At 43.3% G+C, this 17676-nt stretch overlaps 1 protein-coding gene across 3 annotated transcripts in view; it reads left to right on the top strand.

The window, feature by feature from the left end:
• The window catches only part of MPI (mannose phosphate isomerase), a 31276-nt gene extending 15865 nt beyond the window's left edge, over positions 1-15411 (top strand). For all 3 annotated transcript variants that reach the window (XM_073652815.1, XM_073652813.1, XM_073652814.1), the window contains exons 4-8: positions 1440-1581; positions 2445-2633; positions 3369-3542; positions 11657-11865; positions 14115-15411. In XM_073652815.1, coding sequence (XP_073508916.1) covers positions 1440-1581; positions 2445-2633; positions 3369-3542; positions 11657-11865; positions 14115-14327 — 927 coding nt within the window. In that variant the 3' untranslated portion in view covers positions 14328-15411. The remainder of the gene's footprint in view (positions 1-1439; positions 1582-2444; positions 2634-3368; positions 3543-11656; positions 11866-14114) is intronic.
• The last annotated feature ends 2265 nt before the right edge of the window (positions 15412-17676 follow it).

Raw genomic sequence — 17676 nt, 5'->3', positions numbered from 1 at the left:
CGCTCGCTATGATGTGACCGGCAATTTCTAATTCTTTTATCACTCTTTTTTGAGCTCCTCTCTGCTAATTTATAACCATAGACGTAATGAAAGTTGGATGTGCACAAAAACAGAAGGCCTGTAATAGACAGACATTGCAAAGTTTCTAATTAAATTAAATTGCAAAAATTATTTTTAGCCCCAAATACAGATTTAATAAAAAAAAAAATAGAACTGTACATCCCCTTTTTTATTTTTATTTCTCATGACTGCTAAGTATTTTAAATACTGCTGTCATTTATAGTCCAGTCTAAAAGGCTGTTTATTGGTTTGTTTGTTTTTCTCAATGTTGTTGTACATGTTTGTTTCCAGAAAAACATTTCTGTAGCAATAAATGTCAGGTTTCCATCTGTTGGGGTTGTCTCATCTTGTAAACACGAGCAACTTTTGAAATGTATTTGTTTTTAAAAATATTCTCCGTTCTCTAAAGTGGATATTTAATTTTTTTATTTGCAGTTCGTTGCCTAGGCTGCCGGCCACCTCTGCAGGTGTCCTAGGCAAGGAGCGCAGTGCTTACAAGATCTATGCTAGAGTTTGTAATCCCTGCTCTGACGCTGACCTGATCACTGAATCCGGCCAGCTTCAATGCCTCGGCAGTCCTCCCGTCTGCAGAGGCAAAACCTTATGATGCAAGCACCATCAGAAGTGCACAGTACTGATCTGTCAATCATCAGGAAGCTGGTCGTCCGAGGAGTCGGGTTCTCCTGAACAATCATAATGGGACAAACACTTTTCATAGTTTTCATATAGATTTAAAAAAAATCTCCACACTGTCATAAGCAAGTACTCCTGGCATAGTGTGCAAGTGTGTTTCACTGGGGAAGAGGAGCGAAGGAGCAAGCTTATTGACTTAGCCCTAATATTAGACATTCGGTCTAATGTCTATGTACAACTTTAAAGAGGTTCTCAATTGAATAGAAGTTACAACTTACAGATCGATGGGGTCCTACTGCAGGGAGTGATCAGCAGAATGGGGCACAATTATCTCCATTACCATGGAGCCGCCGTGCGCATGTTCAACCCACGCTTCATTCATTCTCTATAGGGTGGCTGGAAAAAGCCAAAATCTGCGCTTAACAACCCAGTGGGAAATTAGTGGAGCGGCAGTCTGGCATGTGCACTGCTGCTCCATTCAACTGATCGGTGGGGGTCCCAGTAGTCGGAACACCACAAATATATAAGTTATCAACTATCCTCTGGATGGGTGATAACTTCACCATGCGACCCCTTTTAATGGATAATAGATTTTGTCAAATTTTTGTTTTCCTTCCTCTTCTAACATAAACATTTTCTCTCCTATTGTTTTCTTTGTCCATATTTAATTTTTCTTTCTGCTTTATCATTTGTCGTTCTAACCCCTCAGTCTTGTCTCTTTTTCCTCTCACTGTCTTTATACCTAGGCGCTGGCCAAGAAGCTGCATGCTCAATTTCCTCAGCATTACCCCGATGACAACCACAAGCCAGAGATGGCCATTGCTCTCACCCCTTTCCGGGGTCTTTGTGGATTCAGACCTATATCTGAGATTGTAGGATTCTTGCAGGGTACGCAATGTACACCGACGATAATCACCATTACACTGTGCACATACGTGCATGTCTTGTTTTTATTTTAGAAGTTTAACAGATTGCTATATGCAAAGATTAGAGATATTGACATTTTTCTATTCAGTTACGCTCGGCACTTTTCAAGCTGCTGCTCAGAAACTAATGGTTAGTTTAGCACTGATAGATGAAATCACAGATGGTTGATGGTTTTTATTAAAAATATTTAAATAAACAAAAGAAAATTGTTAATATCTCAAGATTGGTTGAAAATTGTATTAAATGGGTTGTCCGGTGTAAAATGTAAAGTCTGCAGTCATTCTGTGTGACTGCAGACTTGTGAATCCTCCCAGCGCAGGCACTGTGTGCTGCAGGGATTCTCCAGTGTCTTCCCCGGGAACAGCTTTGATGTATGTGATATACATACTCCCGGCAAGAACCAGTCTAGTGGGCATGGCCTCTTGAGCGAGGCCGCTCCCATTTGACAGGTTTTGCCTGGTAGTATGCATTTCGCATACATCACCTCTGTTCCCAGGGAAGACACTGGCGAATCCCCATAGCGCACATTGCATGCGCCGGGAGGATTCACAAGTCTGCAGTCACACAGAGAGACTGCAGACTTTACATTTTAGACCAGACAACCCCTTTAATTGCAAAATCTGACAATATCCATCTATGAACATAAGAATAACTCTTTAACTGTACAACAGCCATTCCAGGTAAGAAAAGGGATAGGACATGAGAAATTCTAAAAACTACCCAAGTACAAAAATCTTTACACAAAGGCAAAGCATGAAATTTGCATTTTCTCCTTTTCTCCTTGCTCCTTGGTTTTTAAAAGATGTTCCTCCGCTACTTTTTAGGCATTCCAGAGTTTCGTGCACTTATTGGTCAGGATGCTGCACAACAGCTGGAGTCCAGTGCAGAGGATCCCAGTAAGGACGCGGAGCAGCGGAAAGCGATGCAGCGATGCTTCACCTGCATGATGCAGAGCGGCAAAAAAGAATTTGCGGAACAACTGAACTTGCTGGTGCAACGTGTAACACAGCAAGGTACGGAAACACAGCCAGAGACTAATATAGGCAGACGTGGCAGACTTTATTCACCGTGCTGTAACTAATGCCACTTTATTGGCAGTGAGGCTATTGCGGTGTGGCATATACCTGTGGACCTTTTTTAATGTAAAAAAAAAAAAAAATCAAATAATCATGCCTGTATGCTTTAGGCCTATTCTGTATGTATCACTTTGTATTCTAGAAGAGAAAAAAAGAGAGACAAGCGAAGATAGGGTGATACAGAGGAAGTTAGTGGGGGTGATGGGGAAGCTCACCTGACCAGGTTGTGCATGTCACAACCCCATTATATGCCCATAGAGTATACAGCTGCTGCAGTCACGCCTGTGCATAGGAGGAAATCTTCATCTGCAAATATATTGAGAAGTAAGGAGATGGAATTTCTGGTTGACCGCCCTGCTGCTGGAAAAGTAGTCGTTCCACACTGTGGTCGTACTTCCTAGTAGCTTTATTATGTGTTTCAAGTTCATACTGAACTCTTTTTCAAACATAGACTATGTACACTGTGTATGTAGTCTATTTTTTAAAAAAAAGTTTTGTGCGAACTTGAAACTCGTAATAAAGCTACTATTAAATACTACCACAGCGTGAAAAACTACTTTTCCAGCTGCAGCGCTGTCAACCAGAAATGTCCATCTCCTTTTACTCGTCACTTTGAATTCTATCATCTTCTACCATAGCTGATTGTTTCTTCTTACATAATTGTTATTTCAGTTCAGAGAGCAGAAGATGTGTCATACTGTATTGGAGATCTGCTCCTCACACTGCACTCGCAGTTCCCTGGAGATATAGGCTGCTTTGCCATTTATTTTCTCAATGTGGTGACTCTTCAGCCTGGAGAGGCCATGTATCTCGGAGCCAATGAACCCCATGCGTATCTGGAGGGAGGTGAGTAATTGTAAAATAACATATTGCTAATCAGTATTACCTGCTTCCTACATAGAAAACAACCATATTGAGCAATCTTGGAGCACAAAAAATGTTTTTTTTTATATATTTTTGTTTCAATATTTCTGCTAAATTTAATGAAAACTGCAATGACTAGAATATAGTATAATACACAGAGTATGTCCAGTAGAATTAGTTTGTCTTATTTACAAGTGCTTCTCACTAAATTAGAATATCATCAAAAAGTAAATTTATTTCAGTTCTTCAATACAAAAAGTGAAACTCATATATTATATAGAGTCATTACAGAGTGATCTATTTCAAGTGTTTATTTCTGTTAATGTTGATGATTATGCCTTACAGCCAATGAAAACACAAAAGTCATTATCTCAGTAAATTAGAATACTTTATAACACCAGCTTGAAAAATGTTTTTAAAATCCGAAATGTTGGCCTACTGAAATGTATGTTCAGTAAATGCACTCAATACTCGGTCGGGGCTCCTTTTGCATCAATTTCTGCATCAATGCAGCGTGGCGTGGAGGCGATCAGCCTGTGGCACTGCTGAGGTGTTATGGAAGCCCAGGTTGCTTTGACAGCAGCCTTCAGCTCGTCTGCATTGTTGGGTCTGGTGTCTCTCATCTTCCTCTTGACAATATCAAGGTATTGTCAGTACAAGGTACAAAGTCAGGCGAGTTTGCTGGCCAATCAAGCACAGTGATACTGTTGTTTTTAAACCAGGTATTGGTACTTTTGGCAGTGTTGACAGGGGCCAAGTCCTGCTGGGGAATGACATTTCCATCTCTAAAAAGCTTGTCGGCAGAGGGAAGCATGAAGTGCTCTAAAATTTCCTGGTAGACGGCTGCGCTGACTTTGGTCTTGATAAAATACAGTGGACCTACACCAGCAAATGACATGGCTCCCCAAACCATCACTGATTGTGGAAACTTCACACTAGACCTCAAGCAGCTTGGATTGTGGCCTCTCCACTCTTCCTCCAGACTCTGGGACCTTGATTTCCAAATGAAATGCAAAATTTATTTTCATCTGAAAACACCACCGTGCAACAATCCATGTCTTTTTCTCCTTGGCCCAGGTAAGACGCTTCTGGCGTGGTCTATTGGTCATGAGTGGCTTGACACAAGGAATGCGACACTTGTAGCCCATATCCTGGATACGTCTGTGTGTGGTGGTTCTTGAAGCAATGACTCCAGCTGCAGTCCACTCCTTGTGAATCTCCCATAAATTTTTGAATGGCCTTTTCTTAACAATCCTTTCAAGGCTGCGGTTATCCCGGTTGCTTGTGCACCTTTTTCTACCACACTTTTATTCGGTCACCCATGACAGCACCAGGAGAGAGGGTATCCACCCACCAAGGACAGGAAACCTACAGGCTTAAAAGGGCTGCATCTCTCTCTCGCCTCAGTTTGGTTTCCTGTCCTTGATGGGAGAACCTGTCAGGCTAACCTGGAAAGAAGAAGACCTTCCTGTCCCAGACCCGACTGGCCGGTTCAGACAGGACTGCATTCTCTGCCTCGGCCAGTGCGGGACTCCTGGGGCGCCACGGTGGGCTCAAGGGGGCCTGCTCCGTGAGTGGTGGTGAAGATAAGCCGGCCTCCCCTGCCTGGGGATGGACCGTTCAAACGTGGCTCGGATGGCGGGGAACACCTGCATTCCACATCTCCCCGGTATGGCAGCAGGAAGTGGGGCCGCGCCGGCGGGTGACGCGGCTGGAGGACGCAGCCGCGTGATGTGTGCACAAGTGGCCGTGTGACGGGGCGCGGCGGTGGGCACGGCCTGGTGACGCGGCAGGCGCTGCCTGATGATGCGGCGAGCCCTCATACTCGCCGCTGTAACGGAGGTTTCCAGCCATATACACGCCGGGGGGGCGTGTTCATCCAGGGGAGGGGTTCCCCATGGCGGAGCCTTTCCAGCCACGCAGAGGGTCTGCTGACCCGAAGGTACCGGGCAGTGGCAAATATAAAAAGGATTGGCTCCGCTGCTGGGGTGCTTCCCAGTTCTTCACAATTCCATGATGAGCCATTCTGAGCAGCGTTCGCCGCAGCAGGAGCAGCAGCAACAAGATCAGCTGCTGACTGGGGAGCCCCAGGAACAAGTGGTCCAGCGCCACCCTCTTTCTAATGGAGGGAGCACCCCTTCCACAGGGAGGCATCTACGAGGTCCAGCCAGAAAGATTCAAGCTGGAGGAAGATTTCTGCAACCCCAAGAGTAAACTCTCCGGCTGAGAAAGATCCTTCAGCGAACCCGGTACCGTATGTTTGAACAAAGGGTAAGTGATCTTCGTGAAAACTCACTTGGTGATTGTCCCTTTTCCTTGTTAAATTTTCAGGGAAAGAAGTGTGGTACAAAATCCAAGCACAAGGAGTGTGCCCTATGTAAAATCCCCTTGCCAGACTCTTAACTTAAAAAATTCTGTCGGTCATATATTGATAAAACTGTGTCTGAAGAGAAACCCGATTTCTCCTCATGATTGAGATCCTTGATTAAGGAAGAGATAGGCGAGGCCATCTCCAAAAAAAACAGCAAGGCGGGGTAGGGATCCTTCTCCGGTATCCGAAGATTCCTCAGTTCCTATAGACCCTGAAAATTCGGATGATTCTTCCCTCTCCACATCTTCTTCTGATAACTACTCCGGCCGTCACTGCTTTCCTCTAAATGAAGTAGACTCCCTGGTTAAAGCCGTTTGTACCACAATGGGTATCGTGGACTTTGGGGCAGAGAAATCTGTTGAAAATAGGATGTTTGGGGGGCTAGACTAGAATAAAAATAAATGTTTTCCCCTAAGTAGTAAAATCCAAGGGTTAATCCAAAGAGAGTGGAAGAAGCCAGAAAGAAAAGGCTCTCTTCCACCTTCATTTAAGAGGAAGTATCCCTTTGAGGAAGCGTCATGTTCCTCTTGGTCCAAAGCCCCTAAACTAGATGTGGCCATAACCAAAGCCTCCAAGAAATCCTCTCTACCCTTTGACGACATGAGAGTGTTGAAGGATCCGCTTGACAGAAGAGCAGATGCCTTTCTAAAAGGCACATGGGAGACTGCTGCGGGGGCCTTAAAGCCAGCAGTCACAGCTACCTGCACTTCCAGGACTTTAATGATCTGGTTGGATCAGTTAGAGTCACAGTTAAAGGAGGGAGTAGCAATAAGTCAAAACTTGTCCTCAATACCCCTTGTTCAAGGTGCTGCAGCCTCTCTTGCTGATGCCTCAGCGGACTCGGTAAGGCTGGCAGCAAGATCAGGTGCTCTCTGAAGTGCTGCATGTCGAGCCTTGTGGTTAAAGTGGACATTCAGGCCAGGTCTAGGTTGTGTTCCATCCCTTGTGAGGGAGAATATCTGTTCGGTCCCACAATGGACGAGATACTCGAAAAGGCAGCAGATTCTAAAAAAGGATTTCCATCAGTACCCATGCCTAGGTACAAACTGTCTTTTTGAAAAAAGAAGTTTATCCGCAGGAGGCCAGCGAAGGACCAGGACAAATACGAAGAGCGCAAACCAAGAGGTATAGGACTGCTATTTGGATCCTCCTCCCAGGGAGCCCGGAAGTCAGGGCAATGACGTTTAGCCCAGGTGGGGAGAAGGCTTTCCTCCTTTTTCCCAGTCCGGTTTTCCCGAAGTACTGTGGGCTCAATTCCACTAGAGCATTACAGTGGAGTGTGTTATATAATCAGTCAATTCTAAGGGGACAACTCGATAGTAATCTAACATTATCCCCCCGCTCGATCGAGTCCCTGGGATGGTGGCTAGATGACAAAAACCTGTCCAGGAGGGTTCCCAGGGAGGTGAGCCCTTTCCGGGTATTGGTTACTGATGCAAGTCCATCTGGTTGGTGACTGCCTCTAGGAGAAGAACTTGTCCAGGGGATTTGGTCAGAAGAAGAAAAAAATTTCTCCTCTAATACCAAAGAGTTATTCGCGATTGATAAAAGGTTAAACAGATTTCTTGTATCCTTGCAGGGCCAGGACTTCAGGGTGTTCTCGGACAACCGTGTAGCCGTGGCTTATATAAACTGTTAAGGGAGGGCAATAACCCTTCACGGTTGACCAAGTGAGTGTCAAATTATTATGTTGATTGCGCAATCCACAGAAAACCAAACGGAGGCAATGCGTGCTCTGTATTGGGAGGATTCAAAGAATCTCTGATCCCGTTTATTTTGCTTAGCATTTTATATTGTTTTGAGTATATCAAATAGCTAATCAACTTTACAGCCATACTACAATACTATAGGCTAACTGATGTTAGTACAATTATTACGGAAACACATATATGGTCATATTATCATTGTTAGTTTGAAGCACTATGGAAATTTTACAAGGTCAAACCTGGCCTAAACAAGTTAGATAACAGAGTGTCTGACAAAATGTTCTCTTGAGAAAAGGTTAGTGTGAGATAAGTTCCATGGGAAGAGAAAGAAAGAATATGTTATGCAAGGAGTGATAACATGATTTTAAAGCAAACAGACAAAATGGAGTTGCTCTAGCATGAGTATCAATATGTCCTTTACGAAACCACCAAGTGGGTACACTATCAAAATCCCTAATGAAAGTGGCAGACAAGCTGTTGCAAAAGGCAGAAAAACATCTACTCTCCCTTACTGCCTTGCACATAAAAGGAAGAGAAAACACCAAGGCAGATTTCCTGAGCCGCAGTACTTTAAAGGAGGGAGAATGGGTCCTAAATCAACAACTCTTCTCTTGAGGCCTTCCAGTGGTGGAACTATTTGCCACCAAACAAAATTGAAGAGTAAAGGAATTCTGCTCCCTAAATCACAGGGAAAATCCCCTGGTTGTGGACTCTCTCAACATTCTATGGACGTTCAGTCTGGCTTATGCCTTTCCCCAGTTATCCCTGCTTCCTACAGTCATAAGGAAAGTCAGGGCAGACAGAGCACGGATACTACTCATAGCATCCTTCTGGCCCAAGAGGCCCTGGTTTGCCTGTCTGAGGGAAATGTTGGTGACAGACCTGTGGATTCTGTCAGAAATCCCAGACCTCCTCTCTCAGGGGCCAATTGTCCACCCGCCGCTCTGGGACTACATCTGACTGTGTGGAATTTGAAAGGGCATTATTAGAAAAGAAAGGGTTTTCATCCAATTTAATAGAAACCCTTTTGTGCAGTAGGAAGCTGGTTACCGCACTTACAGTACAGACCAAAAGTTTGAACACACCTTCTCATTTAAAGATTTTTCTGTATTTTCATGACTATGAAAATTGTACATTCACACTGAAGGCATCAAAACTATGAATTAACACATGTGGAATTATATACTTAACAAAAAAGTGTGAAACAACTGAAAATATGTCTTATATTCTAGGTTCTTCAAAGTAGCCACCTTTTGCTTTGATGACTGCTTTGCACACTCTTGGCATTCTCTTGATGAGCTTCAAGAGGTAGTCACCAGAAATGGTTTTCACTTCACAGGTGTGCCCTGTCAGGTTTAATAAGTGGGATTTCTTGCCTTATAAATGGGGTTGGGACCATCAGTTGTGTTGTGCAGAAGTCAGGTGCATACACAGCTGATAGTCCTACTAAATAGACTGTTAGCTGCTTTTTTCTTGCCATAAAACAAATTCTAAGTAAAGAAAAATGAGTGGCCATCATTACTTTAAGAAATGAAGGTCAGTCAGTCTGAAAACTTGGGAGGAGGAGGTGTGATGGTGTGGGGGTGCTTGCTGGTGACACTGTTGGGGATTTATTCAAAATTGAAGGCATACTGAACCAGCATGGCTACCACAGCATCTTGCAGCGGCATGCTATTCCATCCGTTTTGCGTTTTAGTTGCACCATCATTTATTTTTCAACAGGACAATGACCCAAAACACACCTCCAGGCTGTGTAAGGGCTATTTGACCAAGAAGGTGAGTGATGGGGTGCTACACCAGATGACCTGGCCTCCACAGTCACCAGACCTGAACCCAATCGAGATGGTTTGGGGTGAGCTGGACCGCAGAGTGAAGGCAAAAGTGCCAACAAGTGCTAAGCATCTCTGGGAACTCCTTCAAGATTGTTGGAAGACCATTTCCGGTGACTACCTCTTGAAGCTCATCAAGAGAATGCCAAGAGTGTGCAAAGCAGTCATCAAAGCAAAAGGTGGCTACTTTGAAGAACCCAGAATATAAGACATATTTTCAGTTGTTTCACACTTTTTTGTTAAGTATATAATTCCACATGTGTTAATTCATAGTTTTGATGCCTTCAATGTGAATGTACAATTTCATAGTCATGAAAATACAGAAATATCTTTAAATGAGAAGGTGTGTCCAAACTTTTGGTCTGTACTGTATATATGCTAGAATCTGGCTAAAAAAAATTATCTTAGGTGCCAGAGTAGAGGAAGGGTCGCATATAGGGAGGATTTTAGAGTTCCTCCAAAAGGACTGGAACTAGGGTTGGCTACTAATACACTGAAGGTTCAGGTCTCCGCTTTAAGTGCCTTGTTTTCCTGTGATCTGGCAGGAAACTACTGGATCTCAAAATTTATTAAGGCATCTTTTAGATCCAGGCCTGTTGTAAAGTCTAAGCTTGCACCCTGGGACTTGAACTTGTTCCTGAATGCATTGACCAACCCACCTTTTGAACCTTTAGACTCTGCATCCCTAAAAGTTCTCTCCCTTAAAACATCACTTTTGTCGCATTAACTTCAGCCAGAAGAGTGGGCGATATCCAGGCACTATCCACGGCCCCTCCCTTCACTCAGATATTAGAGGATAAAATAATCTTCAGACCCGACCCGGCCTATCTTCCTAAAGTGTCAACTCGTTTTCATAGAACCCAAGAAGTAGTCTTACCCTACTTCTGTACGAACCCTAGCAACCAGAAGGAAGCAAAATTACACACTTTTAGATGTTAGAAGATACGTTATCAAATATCTGGCAATCACAGAAAGTTGCAGGAAAGATACAGTAGATCCCTTTTCCTATGTTACCACGGGATTAGAAAATGTTATAGGGCCTCTAAATCCACTATTGCAAGATGGATAAGAGATGCCATCGCTCTTGCCTATTCTTCAACTGGCGAGGAAGTGCCTGAAGGTCTGAGAGCCCATTCTACTCGGGCAGAAAAGACGGACGTCTCCATAGAGGAGATATGTAAGGCTGCTACCTGGTACTCTCCCTCTACTTTCTACAAGCACTATAGGTTAGGTATAGGTGTCTCTACCGATCTCACCTTTGGGAGACTGGTGCTCCAGGCTGTGGTCCCTCCCTAGAAATTTCCTCTCTTTAATTCTCTCATGATGCTGTCATGGGTGACCGAATAAAGTCTTAGTTACTTACCGGTAATGGGATTTTTCGGAGCCCATGACAGCACCCTCCCTTCACGTTTGTGGGAGCACTCCTGTAGATAGATATATTTCTCACACTTATAAGGTGTTTAAAAGACATCTGTCAAGTCAGCAGTCTTCCCCATGATTGTGGAGCCTGCTGAAACAGACTAAGGGACCTTTTTAAACGCATCGGAAGCCTTTGAAGGTGTATTTTGTTAATTCTAATTTACTGAGATAATGACTTTTGTGTTTTCATTGTCTGTAATCCATAATCAACAACATTAACAAAAATAAACACTTGAAATAGATCACTCTGTTTGTAATGACTCTATATAATATAGGAGTTTCACTTTTTGGATTGAAGAACAGAAATAAATTAACTTTTAAAAAAAAGATTTATACCCAACCCTACCAGACAATTGTCCTTTTGTCAGGGAAATAAAACACCAGTGACCACAGTGTTCTCCACTTGTCAGAGACACGCAAAAGAACGGTTCTCCAATGTTAGGACCGTGCCCCTAAAATGTTCCTGCCTCCACTATCTGGAGCCTATGTATATAAAATAGGGAGTAGAGGAGATACTGGGGTTAACTGCATTCACATTTGAACTTTTACCAGTGGATTTATGCTCTACGGCGACCATGTTGCATTGGTAGTAAAGGATCCATAACTCCATTGCTCTAGATATAGAATTAGGAGTGGTGAACACTGTCCTATTTAGGGCTGTAGGACAAGTGCAAGCGCCACTCTACAAGGAAGTGGTGTAACATAGAAAATATGGCAACATATCCTAATGTATAATTGCAAACCTCTTCCCTCTTTTGTCTTTCTGCCCAGATTGTGTGGAATGTATGGCTTGTTCTGATAACACAGTCCGTGCTGGACTCACCCCGAAATTTATAGATGTGGACACACTGTGTGCAATGCTGACCTACACACCAGCCCCTGCTGCTGACAAGCTGTTCACCCCGTCACCGGTCAGGGGGGACGCCTGCGCCCTCCTCTATAACCCTCCCGTACCAGATTTCTCAGTCATCAAAATTGAGGTAAATTGAGCACCACGGCTCAGGTGACAAAAACGAAAGCTCTGAATCTTTTCTATGTACATGACGTTACATTAATGATCTAGTAATAAAATATCCAGCATCAGTTTTATCATTTTATTGTTGAAAAACAATATTTTGCACAAATATGTGACACAGTAATAATATATACAGCGCCCAGTGCTGAAATAATCATTCCTCTGGTATCCTGATTATATATTTCCAAGGATATTTTTCCAGCTCCAATTAGACCAACCTAAATAATGAGCTATCTATTCAGGGTTATTAGGTTAAAGGGGTTCACCGGGAATAGAGAAAATAAGTAACTAAAGGAAATATCTTTTTATAAATAAATTACCTCCTGCCTTTTAATTAGCAAATCACAATCGTTTAGGGAGGTAATCACTATAGGGTTAAAATGGCCACTGTCTTATTAACCCTTCTTAAAATGTTAATAGGACTGGTGGCTGTGAGCGAGTGCAGTAGAAGCTCCGCTGTTTGTCCTGGAGATAGTATATGGTATAGGTATCATGCCATTTCCCGGTCACAGCAGCGGACTTTCTGCTGCTCACAGGCACCAGTCCTATTTAACATTTTAAAGGGAATCTGTCACCACTTTGGAGTTATCAGACCTCTACTATGGGCATACAGGGTATAGAAAAGTAAATCTATACTTACCTGCATGGCCCATGGTAGAGGTCTGAATGAGGAGAAATGTAGTTTTATCTCCTTGGTTTTTCACAGGCTTGGCATCCAAGTTATCCCCCTGCCCCTCTGCTTATTTTTCCACCAATTCCCCGCCTATGTCCAGAATTACCATATTCCCCCCCCTCCCCGCACGTCACAGGTCACTGTGAAGTGCGCTTTTTTCCCTCCCGGGGCATGCGCAAAGCGCGGCTCACAGGGAGCGCACTTTGTTTCCACCCAGGCCCATTTGGCTGAGCACAGTGCAGCAGTGCTCTATTGCTCAGGCGCCGGGGAGTCACTGTGGACTGTGCTCAGCCAAATGGGCCTGGGTGGAAACAAAGTGCGCTCCCTGTGAGCCGCGCTTTGCGCATGCCCCGGGAGGGAAAAAAGCCCACTTCACAGTGACCTGTGACGTGCGGGGAGGGGGGGGAATATGGTAATTGTGGACATAGGCGGGGAATTGGTGGAAAAATAAGCAGAGGGGCGGGGGGATAACTTGGACGCCAAGCCTGTGAAAAACCAAGGATATAAAACTACATTTCTCTGCAATCAGACCTCTGCTATGGGCCATACAGGTAAGTATAGATTTACTTTTCTATACCCTGTATGCCCATAGTAGAGGTCTGATAACTCCAAAGTGGTGACAGATTCCCTTTAAGACAGGTTAATAAGAGAGCGGCCATTTAAGTGTCCTTTTTTTCATCCATTTGGTCTGTATTTGTTTGTAAGGGCTCGCTCACACAAGCGTATAACACAGCTGAGTGCTATGCAATGTTTTATCGGGTAGCACTCCGCCTAATGTTATACTATGGGGCAGTGCAGATCTACAATTTTTTTTTTTCTAATGCCGATTTGGCATGAGAAAACAATCACAGAATGCTGCGAGTGCATCTGATAATTGGGTCACTCTCACCCATACAAGTCTATGGGTTCTTGTAAAACATCGGACTGCACTCGGATGTCATCTGAGTGCAGTCTGATGTACTTGCACAGAGACAAAGGAGAAATTAAGTTCTCCATCTTCTCTGCACCTCATCTACGAGAGAATTGGATCACACCAAGATGACACTTGGCTCAAATTCTAACAGAGGGACATTAGGATAATCGGCCCAATTCTCTTGCATGAGAGAACATACGGCAGTGTGAGCGCGCCCTAAAGTGTATTAATAAGGCTAGGCCATTACGCTTCTCATTAGAAATATATACCACAATTTTGTTTTAGTTTTTCTTACAATGAGAGTCAGTGGCTTCCATGTAACTTGCCCATTCCACTTTTTCAATTGTCCATGCAGAATGTATTGCCAAAAAGTGATGTGAACAGAGGCATAGATGTTCTTTAAGAAAGCATTCTACTACATTGTATTACTGGTCATGGCTTACTATTGGATTCTAATGCTGCAGAGCAGAGGCCCAAGTAATATAACAGTGATGGTGAAATATAAATTTACTGACGTTTTCACAGTGATTGTATTCTTATTCTACTCTGGGTAAGACCTTGTAGTCTAACTTAAAACAAGACATGCATTTAGCAATAAGTCAGGATGTCTGTCTTCTTCTCCTTGCAGGTTCCATCTTCCGTATCTCAGTACCAGGTCGCACCATTAGATTCTGCAAGCATTCTCCTGCTGGTACGGGGCCAGGCCTCCAGCCAAGGAACCCATGGAGAATTAAGTCTCCGTGCTGGCTCAGTTCTCTTTATTTCTGCTAATGAAAGTATAACGCTGACTGTGAAGCCATCTCACAATCTCCTATTATTCAGGGCTTGTTGTCTGTTGTAATGATGGATAGATATAATGCTGTTACACAATCCCGCTCCAGTTCCTACAACTGCAGTACTGACCTAAAAAGGACCTTACAAAGTATTTTTTACTGTATATATGAGTAAAAAGGGCAGAGGGGCTGATTTGAAGAAATAAGGTCTTTTGAAATTTATATGCAAATTTCCTCTTCAACCAAGAGGGCGTTATTAGAGATTCTTCTCTGAGGGCGCTTACTTTTTCTCCTATAGGACGTTGTCCAATTATAAGAAGTCGGTCTCATACAGTCTTTTTTCGGGTGATCTGGTGACACTGATATGAAAGTCTGTTCTGACCTTCTCTGTGGGCGTTTACTTTTTTTTTTTTTTTTTTTTTGACCCTGAACGATGCTGCTTTCTTATGATTGGGCCAGTAAATGCCCCCAAAAATGTCTGTTAACGCTCCCTTGGTTGAAGGGAAATTTGCATATAAGCCAATATTTATGCAATGCTGTGGAGAAAAAAAAAAACAGTTTTAATCAGTGCCAATGCCCATTTTTACTAATATATACAGTTTAAAATACAATATTGTGAAGCGTCCTCTTTAAAAATAATGAAATATTACACATTTAAGAACCAGGGACATTTTGAAGTACACTGGAAGCTGCGGCTGCTCATATTAGGTCATCAAATGCAAACTGTTATTTTTGCAATGTGGGGGCAAAATAAAGATGATTGGTTGCTATAAAAACTTTGTCCTGCTCTACTTGTCCCTTTATTATAATTTGTATGCGGCATCAGATTTTACAATCCCGTTCCAGCGCTTTTCGAGGGAAATTGATGCATGTATTTACAGTACATCATACTGTAGCATATTGGACTGAAATACACATGCTCATAAGGTCTAAATGACTTTTACTCCTAAATATTTAGGCAACATTTTTAAAGGGAACCTGTCATTAGATTGATGCTGCTGTACTAAGGGCAGCAGGATTCTGCGGCTGGCTGTGCAATTGCAGCCAAGTGCGTTTTACTCTGAAAAACTGCAGCATTTCAAAGAATACCTGGTTTGAAGAGCCGACTGCGGACTATACGGAGAGACCGGACTAGTTTAGTGCAGTCCTTGTCTGGCGTCTCCCCGCTCCTCTCTAGCTGACTGACAGGTTTCTTCCATGTGTGTACATAGTTACAGACCTGTCAATCAACTCGAGCGTGGCAAGAATAAGGCCAGGGACGTCCTCAGACTAGTCAGTTCTCTCCCTATAGTCCTCAATTGGATTTTCAAACTGTTTTCTCTGAATTTTTGCATTTCTGAGTATGTTCCACAGTGAGCTTTTGATGTTGCAGAATTTCTGTAGCATTTCTGCATCTACAGTATTAAGTAATTTAGATTAATTTAGTTTTTTCAAATCATTTTTGTCTATTGTTGGTGTGTCATGTTTTAAATAAAGCTGCTGTATTTTTGCTACTTTCTTGGAATTTTGCTTTGTCAAAACTTTACTCATAGTCATGTGCAAATTACCGTATTATAAGACGCGCTGAACCATAAGACGCACCCAGGTTTTAGAGGTGGAAAATAGGGGGAAAAAATTTGAAGCAAAAAATGTGGTATAATATTTCTCCAATGTAAACAGAACTCAACAGCAGCATTAACATCCATTATTACTGACTTTAAACTTTAAGTACGGAAATTCCTCTAATCATCAGGGAACCCCAAGAACTCCGCGTCACTACTGTCCACATTTAAGCACCTCAGAATAAGTATCACTGTCTTCACTCAGTTCATAGAGGATGTCATCTTCAGAGCCATCTAAGGCATTGCTGATGACACATTTTTTGAAGGACCTCACTGAGGTTTTCACCCACTCACAAACTTGGGTGATAGTAGGTCTCTTCATTCGGCCAGTTGATGTCATCATGATTTCCAGCAGCCATCCATATGTTACACTCTTCTCTCATGAAATCTTTAAATGGCTTGTTGATGGAAGCGTCCAAAGGTTGCAACTGGCTGGTAAGCCCCCCCAGGAATTACGGCTTGATGGGTTTTCTCTTATTTAAATCTCTGTTTTGTAGCTTCAGTGATATGTGCCCTAAACTGGTCAAGCACTAATAGAGCAGGTGTTTTCAGAAGCCCTCCACACCACACTTTTTCTATCCATATCTTCATGCCATTTTCATCCACCCATCCTTTGTGATGAACATGAACAATAACTCCTCTTGGGATTGCCTCTTTTGCATGTATTTTTCTCTTAAAAATCAGCATTGGTGGCAGTTTGGTGCCATCCGCACGGTTATAGGAAGTTTCGCCCCCAGCAATTTGCCCCCAGCAGTTCGCCCCCAGGTACATTTCGCCCCCGCACATTTCGCCCCTATCATTTCACCCCCAGGAAGATTCGCCCCCGCACGTTTCGCCCCCGGCCCGGGGCGAACTGGGGGCGATATGTGCGGGGGCAAAACATCCTGGGGGCCAAATGCTGGGGACGAAATGTGCGAGGCGAATTGCTGGGGGCGAACTGCTGGGGGCGAAACATCCAATTCCCCATCCGCACAGCAGGCAACACAACCATGTAATGGGTTTTCTCATGCCCTGAGGTTTTCACGGTTATGGTTTAGGCACCTTTCACATCAACAGTCTTGTTTGATGGAACATCAAAGGTTAATGGGACCTCATCCATGTCCCCATTCTTGCTAATTTCAAATCCATTTTTCTTTCTTGCATCCAGTACAAATTTGTGAAAAGACACAAGCTTCGATTCGTATTCTTTAGGCATTTTTTGTGCAATTCTAGTTTTTGTGCGCATAGCAAGGCCACACCATGATGGTGACCAAGTGAAGTCCTCAATGCTTTTCTCTGCAGCAAGAAGTTTGGCTTCATATATGATCATTTTTGTAGATCCAGAATAACCATTGTTCCTGTGATGTGTGATCCACTCTTTCGTATCCACTTCTAACTGTGGCCATTTTGCAGCATGACCACGAAAACAGTGTTTCGTTTTGTCCATTTTTTGCAGCTGATCCTCCTGTTTCCTCCATCCCCGTATCATTTTTTCGGTTGGAGGTGGCCCAAAGTGTCTCTCCGCTGCTCTATTCCCATGTTCTTTGGCGTACTTCACTACGCCAAAGAACATGGGAATCAAGGAATTTTATATGAAATCGTTTTCTGCGTTGACATCTTTCCACAATTACGGTAGATTCAGCAGGAGACTGCGGTATGCTATTGTATCTTTCTGCAACAAAACACAGTATTGACAGAATTATCAGCACTTTGTCCTTCATAGTTATGGGGGATCTGCTGCTGAAACTGTTATGGCGGAGATCTGCTGTTGGAGGGCCACGGGTTGTGCCCTCTTGTATGGTGACAGCAGTCCTGGGTTCAATTCCAGCCAAGGACA

Source organism: Phyllobates terribilis, unplaced genomic scaffold (assembly GCF_046119375.1).
Source record: "Phyllobates terribilis strain yellow unplaced genomic scaffold, ASM4611937v1 Scaffold_11__3_contigs__length_659146591, whole genome shotgun sequence".
In the NCBI taxonomy this organism is placed as follows: domain Eukaryota; kingdom Metazoa; phylum Chordata; class Amphibia; order Anura; family Dendrobatidae; genus Phyllobates; species Phyllobates terribilis.
This window is presented reverse-complemented; position numbering and strand designations above follow the sequence as displayed.